Raw genomic sequence first — 16,819 nt, forward strand, 5'->3', positions numbered from 1 at the left:
CCTAGCTTTCGCGACCCCAGTCCACTCCTTCCAGGATTCTGGTGATCCTTCCACTTAACCTTCGTGTCTATGGGGAGTGTTCGTGTCTTTCTACTTGTCGTTTTCTGCCTAGTTCTTTCTTGAACCGCGTTCAAGATTTCTCAAGCTCTAATTTCTTCATCTAGCTCTTCCGGAGACGAGAGAGTTGCTGGCCACAGCCCAAATTCCTGATCAACCGGAAGGCGCGGATGTCGACCGTACATCAGCATAAACGGAGACTTGCCTCTGGTTGACTGTTTGGAAGCACATGAGCTAGCAACACCATTCGCAAGTTCATTCCTCAGTCACCATTTTCCACCAGAATCTCCTTGATCGTTGGGTTAGTATAGTATGGTGCCTTCCCTAGCCGTCTGATACCCGGCTTCTACAAGCAATTACTGAACGCTCCTCTCACGGAGCAAGGCCTCTGATCGGCTAGGATCGTTTTCGGTAGCCCATGGTTGGCCACGATGCGATGCATTACCACACCGTTGATCGCCGTCACCCGTTGATTAGGCACGGCTGCCTCCTCGATCCACCGCGACAGGTATTCTGTCATTATCACGATGTATTGATATACGCTGGTTGTCATCGGCATGTGGCCCATGACTTAAACTGACCACAACTCGCCGATTTCTGAGACAGGAATGGGTTCCATGGGATAAGTTGCTCCTGTCTTGGTGTACCCTGTATGTGGCATCTCATGACATTCGCCAATATGATTCAGTCTCAAGACGCGAGGTATCATGGGCAGAACACCATCCGAACAAGTAGAGTTCGAAGAAATGATGTCAGATTCATTCAGCCTCAGCCGATCAAAGTGACTCTGGAACGCTTCCAATTCCTTGTCCCCCTCTACGATCTCAATGTTCCTTCCATCCAACAAGGCGGCTGCAACCTTTCGTGGCACAGGATCCTGGCGTTGGAGTTGCACCAACCTTCCGGGATCCAGTTCGACGACGAGGCCATTGGCTCCAATCATGATCCTTGGGCCCTCATTTCAGCCTCTGATCTTGACAGCCAATCAACCAAATGGTTCTCCTTCCCTGGCACGTGCTGGATTGCGAAGTCGTACTCTTGCAATCGGAGTGCCCAGCGCGCGAGGTTTCCGCGATGAACTCTGGTGGTCCCAATCAACTCCAGCGGGTTGTGATCGATTTCGGCATGAAATATTTGCCCAAGCAGATATGGCCTCCATTTATCCAGGGCCCAGATGATCGCTAAACATTCTTTCTCAGTGGTCGAGTACTTCTGTCCAGCGTTAGTCATGACACCACTGGCATACTGGATAACTCCACTCCTCTGCTTTAGGACTGCGCCGATCCCCTGATCACTAGCGTCCGTTGCAACAGTGAACATCTCTGCAACCCTAGGCAGTCTGAGGGTCCGTGTTTGATCCAATACCCATGTGTTGACACGCCCAACAGCATCATGTGCTTCTTCGGTCCGTTCAAATTTCTGATTTTGCCCGAGCATGTCGTACAGTGGCGCAGCGATCGTGTTGAAAACCTTAACAAATCGGATGTATTATGCTGCTCGTCCAGGAAACTACCGCTTTGAATTGGGAACAGCACAATACTTGATCTTTGTCGATTTTCCTGGCGGTGGGTTAACTTTTCCATGGACCACTTTATGCCCCAGCAGTGTCACCGAACCCCGAGCGAGCTTCATTTATCCGCACACCAGCCTCCCGGAGGCGCTTCAATACAGCCTTCAAGCGAACTGCGCCCTCAGGTTCCGAATTGCGGAATCTGTCCCTTTGAGAAACTCTGCCCCTAATATTGTCTGCTCTACGTCTGGGCTGATCCGGAACGCGTGCTTCACGAACTCGTCACCTAGGTGTATCGAGTGCGTTGACAGTCCGTCAATCTTCTGTCGATATCCACTCACAGCTCTCACGGCTATCGCGCATGGTCTGCATTCGGCTTGGTTACCTCTTCGCCTCAGCAAAACGCCTGCTGCTCTCGATCAAAGATAACTCCTTTTTCCCGTCTACCTCGACAACGGCTTGTGTGGTAGCTTGTGTCAGCGCGCTAATCGCGACTCATTCTGGAAAAGAGGAGTGCTCTGAAGTTTTATTGTGTACAAGTGATCGGGTGCGGGGACACTTTTCCTTGCAGTGACCAGGCTTGCCACACATGTAGCACCGGCTGGTTCGAGAGTGCCTGCGCGATTCCGTCTTCATGGCTGCAACCTGTTCGGCAAGTTGGTCCACTATGGTCTGCAGTTCTTCGACTGGTGGACCAGCCCTATTCTTCTGTGACTGCTACGTAGTCAGCGGTGTCTCGGGCAGTTTCCGGGCCAGACGCACCAGCTCCTCTACACTCAACTGGCCAGTTGCTCAAGACAATCGCAACTGGGCACCAAGCGCCGGCTGCACACCCTCGACGAACTGGTCAGAAAGCAACTGGTTGCGTGACACTCCGTCCAATCCAGGCAAAGCGCGATCCAACAACTGCCGCAGGCCGGCGAAGAACACGGCGGGTCCGACTCAGGTGCCATCCTGGCCGTCTTGAACCACCTCATAGCCTACTGGCGGTAGGCCGGCATGTCAAACTCCGCTTCGAGGACTTCCTTCGCGGTGGCCCAGTCCATCTTCTGAGGGCTTTTTCTGGCGGCATCCAGGGCCGGCTTCGCCCGGCCCCTGAGGAGGGTCTTCAGCGGCGCCAAATTACTACGGTCGATCTGCAGTCCGGCAGCCTCCGCAACTTCCTCAAATTTCTCCATGAATGTTCGAATATACCCATCCTCGAAAGAGTATCTTCATCCTACTCCTGGCGACGGCACCATAAGTGAAGGAAGAAGGCCTATACTGTGGAGGTCCTTATTAGAAAATACCAGCTGACCGGTTACAGAATATTATAGGGGAAGCGAAACTCCAGTCTGCATCGCAGTTACAAAAACTGGACATCCACCTTCTCCTCAAAGCCTCTTCCTGAACTTTCTTGGATATTCGTTGGCTCCAATCATTCGTTGCTAAAATCCAAGTAAATGTTACAAAGCGATTCCACAAATTCCGCAACAGATTTCCCCTTTTCACGAGACGCAAAAACGAAATGTCAAGAACAACACGTATTACTCGAATGCCTTCCCCTAAGTACTACCATCGTTACACTTGTACCAGTAACACAAAGTTGCTGGACGTTGCAAAAACTCATTCTGAACGAAATTCAATAACGCGTGCTAAGCTGTGTGAACTGGATGTAGGCGGCCATAAACAGCAATGTCACTTTCCATTCAATAACATATAGTTAACAGATCTGGTTCGCAATTCGATATATATATGGCTTTTGAAGTCTCCTGCCAAACGCTCTGGACGTTGTGACGCACGTCAAAATATTTACTTCCATTTTTCTCAATCGAAATACGTTTTAGAAGCATCTAGGTTAATAACAGTCATTTCCAGGAAGGAAGTGACAGGCAGCGGATTAGCTGGTGTTACAGGGTTATGTCAAATTTATGTTTCACTGAACTGAACAAAATTACAAAAATAATGCAATGTGTCGAGTTCCAATAGATTCAGGTAAGACATAGCATTTTCCTCCGTCTCAGGTCAAATTTGGTGCCTTGCCCTTCATATTTATATATGTATATATGTCTAAATATATAATGTCGTTTTCATTTTACCCCGTAATTTTCATGATATCAGATAGTGAGTTCATATTTCCGGAATTTCTTGGCGCTCCCAACATGTTGTGCGACCGCCCATTTTCAGAGCCTTAACCTTATGCTTTGCGTGTATCGTTCTGTAGACCATTCACTGTCTGTAAATTACTAAATCCCCAGTTGGTTATCATAGTATATAAAGGGATTACTCCGTCTTTTCTGAACATTTCCGGAAGTATGATTTCGATAGATTGTAAAAGCAAAATGGCGAATCGCGGATTATTCTACAACCAGTTTAATTGTCCTCACCAGTAGAATCCGGTCTTTCATTTTTAAGGATGAGACATGGCATTTCCGGGCAACCGGTTTGGAGTGAACCCCAAAGTCGCATTTAAATTGACCACAAATTCAGTCCAACGGATTGTGTTTCGAATCACACGGTTTGCTCGCTTAAAGAAAAATGGTCTTTAATTCAAGAGCAAAGTTGTGCTTGCGTGAATTGTCCTGAACAGGGCGCGAGGAATATGGTCATATGCCGAGACCGGCATGCTATTTTCCATTCCGGAATTACGCTGATGGCGAAGAAATGTAGAGGCCTAAAGCCGATATATCCTAAATCGTGACTTGGGACACCAAAACCCTTCCCATTTCATATTACTGTTTACCTGCCCGTCATACGGAATGGCTTAGTTTAACAGACAGTATATTGAGGTCAGTGTAGTTAAGGCATGGTAGCATGCAGAAATGGTTTTCATATTCCGCCTGGCGAAAACAAACCTCCGTTTTTTCGGGGGATAAAAGGTATAAACCATCCACTTTGACAACTGTTTGGCAAAACCCTTTATGGAATAAGGGAGTCCGCAAGCTAATGAATCTTTCATCAGGAGTACAGCGGTAATATTAATGTTTTATTCATTACTCCCTATGAATTACCAACAGAAACGAAAAGTGGGTCGTCTGTAATCTCAAGAAAATCGGAGTTTGCGTTATCAAGGTAATCTAGGGAAAATCCCAATTCCGCACGCAGCATGAGATAAGAGGTTGTTTGATCCCACGCAGACACCAAAGTAGATCGTCTGTTTCGACCGAGATCTCTGTCTTCCTCAGTATAACAGAGGTCTGTATGGAAATCTTGCGCATACACAATATGAAGCTAGTGTAGTTATGTTGAACATATGAAGTTTTTTTTGTAGAAGAGGGCGATGGCAGCGTAGATGGTTTTTGGCTTGTTGGCTGAGCTCGGCAAATTGAGTGCAAGTGTTTCATCAGCTATGGGTTATTGGCAACAGCAGTCGTCCATGGCTGCAGGTTAGCCGTTGTGCCCACAACACACTGCTAGGAATATTTCGGTATTTGAAGAACCCCTAATACAAAGATGGCCGCTAGCTGAACAACTACACATGTTGCTTTGGTAAGCGTGAGTTACGCATTTTTTCGCGACTATATAATAAGACCCTCAAAATTGTGAGATCAGAACACAAAATGATGTGGAATTCAGGACCACTGGTAAACTTCAGTGTGTCATTAAAATTTCATGAGAAAACCCAAACTGCAGTCGCAGGAATTCCGTGTTCGATAGCGACTGATTTTATGCACAAATAATGCGATTAACCCTCAAGCGGTTTTGCCACATTGTTGTCGTATTGCGTGGCCTAGACAAGAATTGTCACTCGTAGAGTTATCAAAATTACTCAAGACTGAACTCATACTGTTCCGTCTTTTGTGTATAATTCCAAGACGTTCATGTGACTTCCCCCTGTATATGCATTCCACACGACAACGGCCGATGAGTGCATAGTTCAACCGGCCTCAAACGTTACCATATTTATGTTCCGCGAAGCTCAGATGGCCCATCCGATACAACATATGGCGCGATCATTGACGGAGCATGTCACTTTGAATTTTAATGTCTGGATGAACTTCTGTCTAATTGACCGAGCACGCCTAAAATTAAATTCTGCATTGAAAGTGTGGGCGCAAGCCCTCAGCTGACTGTTGATGTTTCAGCCCCTCAGTTAAATATTTGTTGAGTTACCCGTAGTTAAATTAATCATATGTGAATAGCTACGATTGTTTTTTCGGGCCACCTGCATTAACCTGTCAAAACACTCCTTTCATCATTGTTTCCAGCATAGTTTGTTCACTTCGAAAAATGTTCAAACACAACTTCGAAATTTATCTCCCTCTGATTCACCGGGGTGTTTCATCCTAGGACGTCGAAATTGGCGTCAAATCGAAATGTCGATGATTGAAAAGGATTTTCCCGCATACTGAGCCCCATAGAGATACACTAATCAGATGCGATTTCTTGAACTTTATTTAAGGAGGAAACTCCAAGCCGCTAACTGCATAGTTGTACAAACGCTTTTTGTCTGTACTCATACAAGTAGTTCTTTCCGCGTACGTTTGGCAGCGGTGACATTATACATAGTCTGACTGCACTTCGCTCATCATCAGCGGCTACCCACGTCTACCGGCACGCCAAAAACCTGCTTGCACTGCCATTGTGTACGAACGCCAGCTAGGCGCCTAGACATCATGAGTTATGGCCTATTCCTCTTTCACTTTGAACGACCAAAAGAAAAGAATGGTGAGTCAATGTCTACCCAAGAAGAGTTGATAAACAGGAATGGTTGACTGAACTATGAACGAGAATATCAACTGTCTCGTTGTCAAGCACATCTCTCTGGAAGCAGCATGTCGCGGGCAACTCTATTTGTCCTGGTTTTTGGTACATTGCGTTAGGTACGAAATCTAATCCAGAACGACTCCTGAAGTTATCATTTTCCGATTTCGCCGTGCATTCCTCCTAGGACGTCTTAACATGCGTCATCTCGGGTTGCAAATATCTGCCTGCATACCGCCGCCACACAGACACATTACTTAATGTTCGATGTTTAAATTTAATCTACTGAGTATCTCCAAAAACAAGTTGCTCTTTGTATCTTGTTGGATATTACAGGAACCATATACATATTCCCTATAATCTACAGCTGCGTGATGTTCAAATCATGCGGGAACGTACGACTGGTCATCTGCACAAAGGTTCCTGATAATGCACGGACCAACGTTAGCCCCTGAGTACCCCGAACGCTATCCCTATTTAGTCGACTTGTCTAACTCCGAGAAATATGCTTTCACACTGGATGTCTGTAAAAACAACTGTTTGCGGGAGCTAATCGGATTTCCAGCAATTTTGTTTCCTCAATCTTTTAGAAGAAATTTCCCGCATGGTTGATGAAGCACAGATTGAATCCGTAAATTGTTTCACGCTTTTTAAAGCCACATTCGGAAGCTATTTTCTATACCCATAGGGAAGAGAGCTGTACTGATGTAGTTATTTACCGTATGCTCCTAGAATGCCTGGCCTCTTATACAAACGTACACAAGTCGTAAACGCAACACCTAGCTTTCGAAGCAAGCATGTGTCATGTGCAACCTTACCACCGGCAGATTCAGTGAAGTGGTTCATTCGCCATCGAACGTACCCAATATAAACGGACAGTCAAACGATCTATGTAAAATACACTTACGTCCGTTTGCCCATATCTAGCCTGGTATCCCCGGATTGGGTGATAAAACAAAGGCTAATGAACTGCACGTACACATAGGACGTACACATAGGTGGGGATAATACATATGGGCGAATGTAATGTATAACTTGATCACCAGTCGGAAGACAAAACAAGCCACGAAATAGCCCTGCTGAAGCTTGAGAAGCCACAAGGACCGAACGGTCTGTATTCAGCCCTCTTCAAAGAATGCTGAAAATCCCTGGTGTGTCATCTGATAAAGCTTATTTTTGTCATATGGGACAAAGAGAAAGTGTCTGGAGAATGGCGCATGTCGACAGTTATCATCGTCTTCAAATAGGGTACGCGGACGCTATGGGGAAATCGCCGTGGCATCAGCGTGTTAGCTGTGGCATCGAAGATGCTCTCTGGCCTTACCCTTTGAAGGATGACTGAACACAGTGAGAGCCAGACCCGTGAAAATCAAGCCGGGTTCCGTCTTGCAAGAGGTTGCACCCTCCAACAGATTGTGGAACCGCGACATTGCTTCCAGCAAACAACGATGTTTGTGTTTCCTGTTCTCCAAGTTGTGTTTGACTCTGTGGATCGCCAAGCAACATGGCAGTTTGCGGAGCAAATTTGTCCCCCATAAATTCTTGACCCTCAATAAGGCGCTGTTCGCCAACTCGCGCGGCCTCGTAAAGGTTTAAGGGAAACTCTCTCCTGAGTTCACCATACCACGTGTTGTCCGACGGCTTCTTTCACCTTTCCTCTTCAACTTCGTCATTAATACGATCGTGGGTGGCTCACAACCAGTCTCTGATGCCTGTGGCCACGAAGTGCTCCCGGTGCCTCAACTAAAATTCATCGAGAACACAGACGACATGGCTCTTCTTGGGTCTGATATGGTGGTGATGCAAACAATATTACATAGTATAAATAATTCTGCCTCGCGGTTCGCCATGCGCTTCAGGCCTGCAAAGTGTAAAGTGCTGCAGCAAGACTGGGTGGGCCAGAAAGCTAGCTTCATTCTTGCGGATGAACCGATTGAGGTAGTAGAAAAATTTGTTTACCTGAGCAGCCGTACCAGTCCCGTGGTTCTCTCAAACGATGATATTTCCCTCCGAATTGGGAAGGCCAGAGTAGCTTTTGTGAAGTTGTGTCGCTTGTGGAATAAGCGCGACATCAGTTCATCTGCCAATGGTTGAGTTTACAATGTCGCGTTGCGCTCCATATTACGGTATGGATCCGAAACCTGGCCACTGCACGCCGAGGGTTTCAATAGGTTTTGACCATCGATGTCTTCGGAGCACTGCTCGAATCTGGTGGGAACCCTGGATCAGCAATTCTGAAGTACGTCGAATGGTGTCCAAGAGAAATAATTCACCCTCGATAGATGAACTGACGACACTGCATGGGTTGCGCTGGCACGAGCACGTGCTGCGTGTGCCAGTCGACCGACTTCCTTGAAGGGCTCCTTTCTCAAAATCATGTGAAGCATGGAGGAGAGCCGGAGGCGGTCAACAATGACTTGGCAGCGAAGCGTGAAAGCCATTACCGGCAAACTCAGTTACGCTGGCCACTGCCGTCTTCCTGGATGGGCATCCCGAGACCGGCCACATCAATGGCTAGGTACGTTGTAAGACATGGCCCAGTCGCGCCTCCAATGATGCTCGTGCATCCAAGCTACTGACTTCAATGCGTGGGCCAAAAAGGATTGGAATCACAAGACTGTAGTCAAGATTTCTGAAAAAAAACAGTCGCTTGTTACTGCGGAACACTCCATTGTGTCTGATATCAGGGTACATTATGTCCAGTCCCAGACATTAGAACCTGCATATATCAATTGGGGAATAAATGGTCTAAGATTTTTGTTTATTTCACTGAAAGCAACAAATTTATTTTCAATTCTGCGAAAATGTCGATGAGTATCAATATCGTGGGCACAGGATCTGCATCCATGTATCCAACGAATGATAGCAGCTTGTGACGCGGGTAAAATCTCATAAGCACCTCTTATTATACGTAATCTCTAGTAGTTGCCGAAACAGCATTCGTCAGCGTAAGGCAGGTGTGCTGGGGAGGTGAATACGAATAACAGTTGCATTCCTATTTAAGCCCATGAGCCAAATTTCATTGTTCCACGAACCTAGAATAGGCCGGTTTGTGGAATGTTTGTAAAACTCCCGGAATCTAGTCGTTCATGTTTCCGCGGCGCGCCCAGCGTAAGTCCTTGCATGAAATTACGAAGCACCGAGTGTTCGCGTAGTTATCGCATGGTTTCTGGAGCCGTATTTTCAACCAACATACTTGAGTTATCTGGCTTATCTGCGGCATACCCCGCCAAATCATGCTCACAAAGCCAGAGCTTAGTAGCAACGTGCAGATGTATGATTAGCTACAATTTAGTCGGGTATTACGATTGTTCACTTCTATTGAAAAAGACACTTGTCCTGGATTAGCGATGAATCATTTATTTCGGCGAAGCTCGAAGGGCACATCCGATTATATATATTGCGCGTTAGGTGAACTTCCAACTAATTGGCCAAAGGCCTTTGAAATTATATTGTGAACTAGAAATGTGGACGAATACCGATCCCCACAGAGAAGCATCAATTTATTGTTCTATGTTTAAATTTAGTTTTAGGAATTTCCCGAGCTACATGTTGCACCATCATGTGGACGCAGTTTTTTGTGATTTGATCCGCGTGCGTTTGGCAGTGACAGCCTAGGTAGTTTGACCTTCTTTTGCACATCAACAAACCGGTTGCCCACCTCCAAACCCCCGATTACCGTTTGCATTTTGATTCTGTACGAACGCCGGCTAGCACCGCAGACATCATGAGTCATGGCCTATTCCTCTTTCACTTTGAAGGCCAAGCAGATAAGGCAGGTGAGTAAATAGCTATCCAAGTTGCCTATACAGACAGGAATGATTATTTGAACTATGAACGAGAGTATCAGAAGTCGCGTTATCAAGCAAAAAATCTCTGAAGCAGCATGCTACAGGCAGCATAATATACCAAGTTGTCCGTTACCGTGCTGACATCCCAGAATATTGTCAGTGTTTTTGTGTTTCTCCGCATAACACACCAGTCTACGGGCCTCCAGTATAAAAAGGATGACTACACATCCTTCTTCAACATCTACGTCTGCCATATGTTCCGCACTTGAATAAAACCTCCAGATTTCGTCTCGGAATATTTTTACATGCGGGGTTATATTGTTTTGATGTTTTTGACGTATCGTGAAACCTGTTACATAGTATCTTGCTGTATTTTTAATCATATCATTTAAATTCCAGACCTGTTTCTACGCTGCGTATCTCTGTTGTATTTTTTTCATTTGAACCATTCTTTTTTTCTCACTGTGGCTGCCACACTTTGTTAACCCTAATTTTGTTTTTGATTCCATGATGCACACGCCGAATTTGCTTATTATTTGGTGGTTTTCGACACCACATAAGATATCTGTTTTTTTCCAATGAATTGCATCCATTCTTAAATATTCCGTTACGTTGTAAATCTGAAATACCTGCCTCATCATCAATGTTTGACCAGCCTGTTTTCTAGCCAAATATATAGGTCAGGCAGATAGGCAGCTCCGTGCACCAGTTGCGGAGCGCAAACGATATCACCCATTTGGGTCAAATCATTTGAACACTCATGATAGTTCAGGCCTACTACATTCAGGATTCAAGTCACATGTAGAAGGGTCATGTGATGATGTCCTATAGATCAGCACGCTGAGGCGGTGATTGCGCTAACATCCCGTGTATCTGGAGTTGACTGGCAACTTGAGCGGACACAGGGATCGGATTTTAAGCAGGGTTCTCAGAAGTGACGCACCAGAGCCTGCAGAACAACGAACGAAATATCATTTAAGGCAAAGTACACTCATAACCACATATACACACAAACTCATTCACAGTGACCCTATTTGACCACCAAATCAGAAGTGTGATGCACAAATGAGACAGTATCTTGTGGAAACAAATGTCTCTGAAGTTAAATAGCATTTAATTATTTGTACAAATTCTTCAGAATGATCACCCACGGCAATCGATTGTCAAATCACAAGAACCTATTCCGCTGCACTGTTTCATGGCCTTATAAAGCGCAAGATTCCACAAACCTGCATAAGTGTAGAGTAGCATGTGTAGCACTTATAAATCACGTCGCTGTTTCGATAAATCAAACAGTATGGCAGTTGAATACAGGATTACCGCATTTGCATATGCGTCAGAAGAACATTTTAGTGTCTCTTATCAGTGTACTTAAATATTTAGCGAAAATTAAGTTGAGAGATCTTGGTGAACGAATATACTTTCTACCGGCAGCTCTATTATTTCTCTGACAGTTGCGGATTTCTTAAGCCTTTTGAAGCATCCTAGAGCTTTGTTTGCTAATTCTTGGCCGGACCAATTTTGGCCCTGCCACACGTTTATGGTGGAGAACAACGAATCATTTTCGCGAGAAAACATTTATTAACGAAGCTCATACAGTTTGTGCTGTGGTGTGCATTAAACTGTAAATTAGGCCGATGCTAGATTTTGAATTTTATCTGACAATGCACGTGTTCTATTAAACAATCCGTCATCAAGACTGGAGCGGCAACCTTCTCAAACTTAGCACGCGTGCAAAGTGTTTTGTGTATATTGCTGAGTTAGAACTCATCAGTATAGGTTTCAAATTTAACATGAGTTCTTCGAATACCGGGGGGAAGGAAAATCGTCTTAGGTGCATAGAACGTTGCAGATTTGAGTTGTTACTCACATAATGACATAGAATACCAAATGGAGGTGACGGTAATGTGGCCGCGTAACAAGTACATTTTACGAACGCTGTGTGCCGCAAATCGCAACGATCAGAGTACAGAATTTATTTGGAAATTTTGTTTGAAACACCTGGTTTTCCCACGTGCTCAATCATGCCTTATATTGGCGAGCTTAAGCTTGCGTGTTAATGCACGAGATCTTATTCTTGCCTCATAGACTGGATTGCAAGTATCCTAATTTCGTCGTTTGTGGCAAGGTTGAGTCTTCAGCTTCGGCATCTGCAGCGTTTCAGAATATTTCCCAGTCTATAGATTGTTTGGCACCAGAGCGTAACACAACCACAGTCGCACTGACGCACATACTCGCTTCACGCTTTGCATAACCTAACTCACAGGTGTTTGTGTGCTTTTAAGCCAGCGGTCATCCACGCAAATTCGGTGCTTGTGTAGAATACACATTCTTGCAATTCGTATCACTCCGTTCAACACTTGTCACCAATGGGGCCAATGTAACTGTGACTGTGATCAGTACGCATGACCCTCGTGGTTCTAGGTTCTTGCGGTCGGAATAACATTCAAAACGGCATTTTGCCTGAACCCTAGACTAACAGGTCAGATGCTTTAATTCAATAAAACTATTAACAATGAAACGCTTCGAATTTGCGAAACCATTTGGCCAAAATATAAATCACCCTTCATGTTATCAGCTTTCGATATTTTGTTTTCAAATCAGCTTGTCTATTTGGTGGCGTGTTCATCATAATATGCCGGTATAATAATCGCCCGTGAAAATATCCCGGATTTTATTTGCTGTCGGTGTGCCATATAAACGGACAATCACGAGCTTTATTACATACACTTAAGCCCTAGAGTTTTGGAAGCTACCAGCCAGCCATTATACCGACGCTGGCGATTGTGGGCGGAACCAAAGGTGGATGAAAATCAAAAATTCCATAGCTCCTTAAATTTGTCATGTATCTGATACGGGCAGTTTTTCTCGAGTGTACATGTTAATATATACATGCAAATTATTGTGTGGAGTAGGGTATTGGGGATTAATGCCAATTACAGAGCATTTTCTCTGCATCAGCCTGATTAAGAATAACAGAACGTATTTCTTGTAAAATTTTACGAAATTTCAAATATGAATATGTATATGAATACATGTATAAATAACAGTAGAAGACATTCTCGGACCAATTGATGTTCTTAGTAGAGGCAGTAATTTGCAATCTCCAGAGAACTCCGCAAAAAAATGATCAACTCGCGCTTTTTCGCCCCAATCAACAAAGTGCAAGCTGAACCAGGTGAGCATTTTTTGTTTCGGATGCCAGCAGCAATTTATACCCCTTAACGAAATGATTTGTTATAATTTGTTACTGAAGGCGGACGATAAAATGTTTCTCTGAACGCTGCCCTAAACCGGCAAATACTAAGCGCAGTTGCCTACAATAAAACTGTTGAATGCATCCGGTTGGAGTGGCACATCTTGTTGCTGTAAGTGAAGCTAAATTGATTCAGTTGTGGAAAGATGACATGTAACACAAAACGCGTTTACCACTGCGCTTAGCTGCTTAGTCTCTCTCTTGATTTTTGTTGTAATTATGGGGCTTGATTGACATCCTGCGCCGTGAGTGTGCATGGGCGCTCCTACAACTTGTGTGCAATGACTTTGACAGTAGCACAAGCTAGAAAATTGTTTGATAGAATTTGACGAATTTAGTGTGCCCGGCTTAGGTTGCAGTTGGTGGCTGCGAGTGGTAAGAACAGGTGAATTCTAAAGTCTTTCTTGTCAGCACAGGTATAAATTACGGACATTTTCTTCCCACAAGTCGTGGGCGTTTTGACCCATGATGTAAAATTGCTATAAAATTGATTTAAATCCTTGAAATTATATAAAATGTATGTTGGAACCTTCCAGCAGCAAAAGTTCGGTCGCACATGACCAGGTTTCTGAAATTTCTGCGGGTCTTCTTTGTTTGAATGTCACGAATAGTCTAAAAAACCGCTGCTTGTCCGGTTTCGAGTTGAACTGCGTGTGGGTGCATTTTAGTCATTTTTCAGCCCTTTCTCTCACGTTATTTCAGGTAAACCCTAATTCACTAATCGGGGATGTAGAACACTAATTAATCACCGTTAGGATACGTAATAAAAATGAAACGCCTAGTGTAAATGACACAGTGATCAGCATGTCTCATACTATGACACATTCAATGAAATCAATGAAATCGATTTTGTTTTCAATTTAAGAAACCCGCTTGCAATGCGAATGATGAACCTTTACCCATATACCTCACACAGTTGGTTCAAATGAATCCATTTCAACATTGAGTCAGTATAATATTAGTAATTCTGGTTGAACCATAAATAGTACATACTACATCCCGTTGTGCCGCGGCAAATCGTGTTGTCTTTCACAATCAGTGCACTGAAATAATTATTCAGAGAACCTACGATTTACGGAAATATGTGAATCAAATATACCGGTAACCGGACTTTGAGATTTGCAGATAATTTAAGCCTGTTGAACCATATCATCAGTTAATTTTGTAACAGAACTAGGGCTATTTCTCCGCGTACCGTACGCTTCTACTGGTAGACAGTGGAATGTGCATCTGCTTAAACGTTTTTAAAACAAATCTCATAAAATTCGCGATATTGCGTGCGAGATTTGACAATGTGCAGGCCTATATTGCCAATGGCTTGACGGTGTACCGCTCTAGATGGCGGCTGATTACTTTGATATTTCGTTTGCTGTCTAAAGTTTCATGAAAATGTTTTACAAAAGAAATATTTTTGTGAGGTCCATAGCGGGTCTTATCAGCCCTAGTCATGTTAACCTCCACGAATTATTGCAGGACGTCGAACAAAGCTAACTTTGGTCTGTTAACACTAAAATGCAGAGTACAGCTGGCAGCACAACTTACAGTTGCGACATGAAAATATACTAAATAAAACCCTGCGGTTACGTTAATTTGGTCATGCTTTTTACACACAGTGTCTTCACTTTGTTCGTGAACGTCAGCAGCACATGTTGTGGAGAATTTCATGGGGGATTTAAAATGAATCATGCGGTTATAAACTCGCGGTTAACCATTATGTAAAATTGGGGCTAAAAAGCATGATAATAATAACAATAATAGCAACAATAGTATTGATTTTTACATCGGGAGTGGCATACTAACAAGCATGATGAAGCACAGTAAACGATGGGATTAAAATCTGACCTGATAAACTGGGTTTCATAGAGTATTAAGGTTAACACCATGGGCGGGGTTCTGTTCTATGGTTAAACGCATTTGCGGATTATAAATCCCCTTCTGGTTGGAGTCTTTTGTGTTAATTTGTTGATTAGGAGCATCATAACATAATGCAAACGTGGTCACGTTGTCATCTGAGCTCTTTACTTTTTGTGCGGATGAACCCAAAATACACACATCGTGGTGATGATTCAGGGATGCTTCTCTTGACTCCTAACGCACCCGTAAATATTCAGTCGTGTGCATGGCACGTATGCACGCGAGTTTCATCATTCCTTCGATTACTGGCAACCACTTGTACAAATATCACGCTCATCGTTTCATTAGTTCTTCAATCCATGCCTGTGGGTACGCGCTACTTGACCGACAAACAAGATATGGTGCCGTTGCGGTTTATTGCGGGATGAATAAGTTTTTAAATGACACTTACCTTAATTCTATAGTGTACGCCCTATTATTCTGCGGGCCTAGAGTTAATGAAAAAAGTAAGAATAAACACTTCGGAGTACACGAAACAATTTTGCGAAGACTTATGGTCCGCGCAACGTTGACGTTGTCAACCATTCATAATTTGTCTTGCTTATTGAGGTCGTTCTGGTCTTTGAAGTCTTTTGCAAGCGAAGTTATTATTGAATAATAAACGTTGATACTCATATTCCTGGGATCGTTGGTGTCTTAAGCGGATATTACAAGCGCGCAATTACAGTAGACTTTGTTGACCACAGACAATCTCCAGCGCTTCAGGGTGATGTCTGCGACACCAAACGACCATTGGACGCATATGCACGATTGCATTGCATACCAGCACTTCATATTTGCGGCCACAAATACAACAATTACCAGCATTCATCTATGATCTCTGTCCCGGGTAACATGTCGCATGTTGGACAGATGATTTGAGCCGACGGATAAAATGCAAGTGAAGATATTGTTGACAATCGCTTGTCGTGAGCCCGACCTAAATTTGCTAATAAAAACTGTCGCTTGTAATGGGAACCTTCACATTGGATAGATTGCCTCCTTTATACATGAAAGCAGTATGTGGTCCGGTATGACCGAAGTGAGAGAGAAAATTCACAATGCATCACGCTGCAATAGATTGTGAGTAAGGAAGCGAGGATATTCCACTTACAGTCAGTAATTTGCATTTGTCAGTGGGCGCAAATAGAATAGGTCGAACTATGTTTTGCCAAAAATAAACTCGTGAAATCAGAAAAATAAAATTTCTGTTGATGTCTCAAAATGAATGAGTATTTTGGTGCAAAGCTTCTCCAAAATCTACCTGACATTCTGTAGACATTTTTGTTACTGAGCAGCATACATATGACTAGCGTCCGATTAGGAAAATGGTTTCCGCCGCACATTGTTACTTGGCAACAGGATGCTTTTATTGTTACAATCCAAGTAATTTTTTCTGAAGTTTAATCATGTGCGATAAATACATGGTATTTTAAGGTAGTTATCGCAATAGCAAACTAGCGAATGGGAAATTATGGTGAAACTAAACACTACCGTAAAAAAACAGAACACCAAGCTCACTTGCATATATCCAAACTGTCAATTGTGGTTGGTCACGCCCGCAACTTGAATTCCACTAAATGCAGCGAAACTGATCTAATCGTCTGAGGGCGATAAGCAGCACGGAAC

General features: G+C 43.9%; 1 protein-coding gene across 1 annotated transcript in view; it reads right to left on the reverse strand.

Moving 5' to 3' along the window:
- Positions 1 to 3,456: 3,456 nt before the first annotated feature.
- Positions 3,457 to 16,819, reverse strand: part of T265_11199 (hypothetical protein) — a gene marked incomplete at both ends in the record, with an annotated part of 36,184 nt that continues 22,821 nt past the window's right edge. Inside the window, 2 exons of the mRNA XM_009177796.1 lie at positions 3,457 to 3,490; positions 15,603 to 15,639. Of these exons, the coding sequence (XP_009176060.1) occupies positions 3,457 to 3,490; positions 15,603 to 15,639 (71 nt within the window). The remainder of the gene's footprint in view (positions 3,491 to 15,602; positions 15,640 to 16,819) is intronic.

Source organism: Opisthorchis viverrini (assembly GCF_000715545.1).
Source record: "Opisthorchis viverrini unplaced genomic scaffold opera_v5_459, whole genome shotgun sequence".
In the NCBI taxonomy this organism is placed as follows: domain Eukaryota; kingdom Metazoa; phylum Platyhelminthes; class Trematoda; order Opisthorchiida; family Opisthorchiidae; genus Opisthorchis; species Opisthorchis viverrini.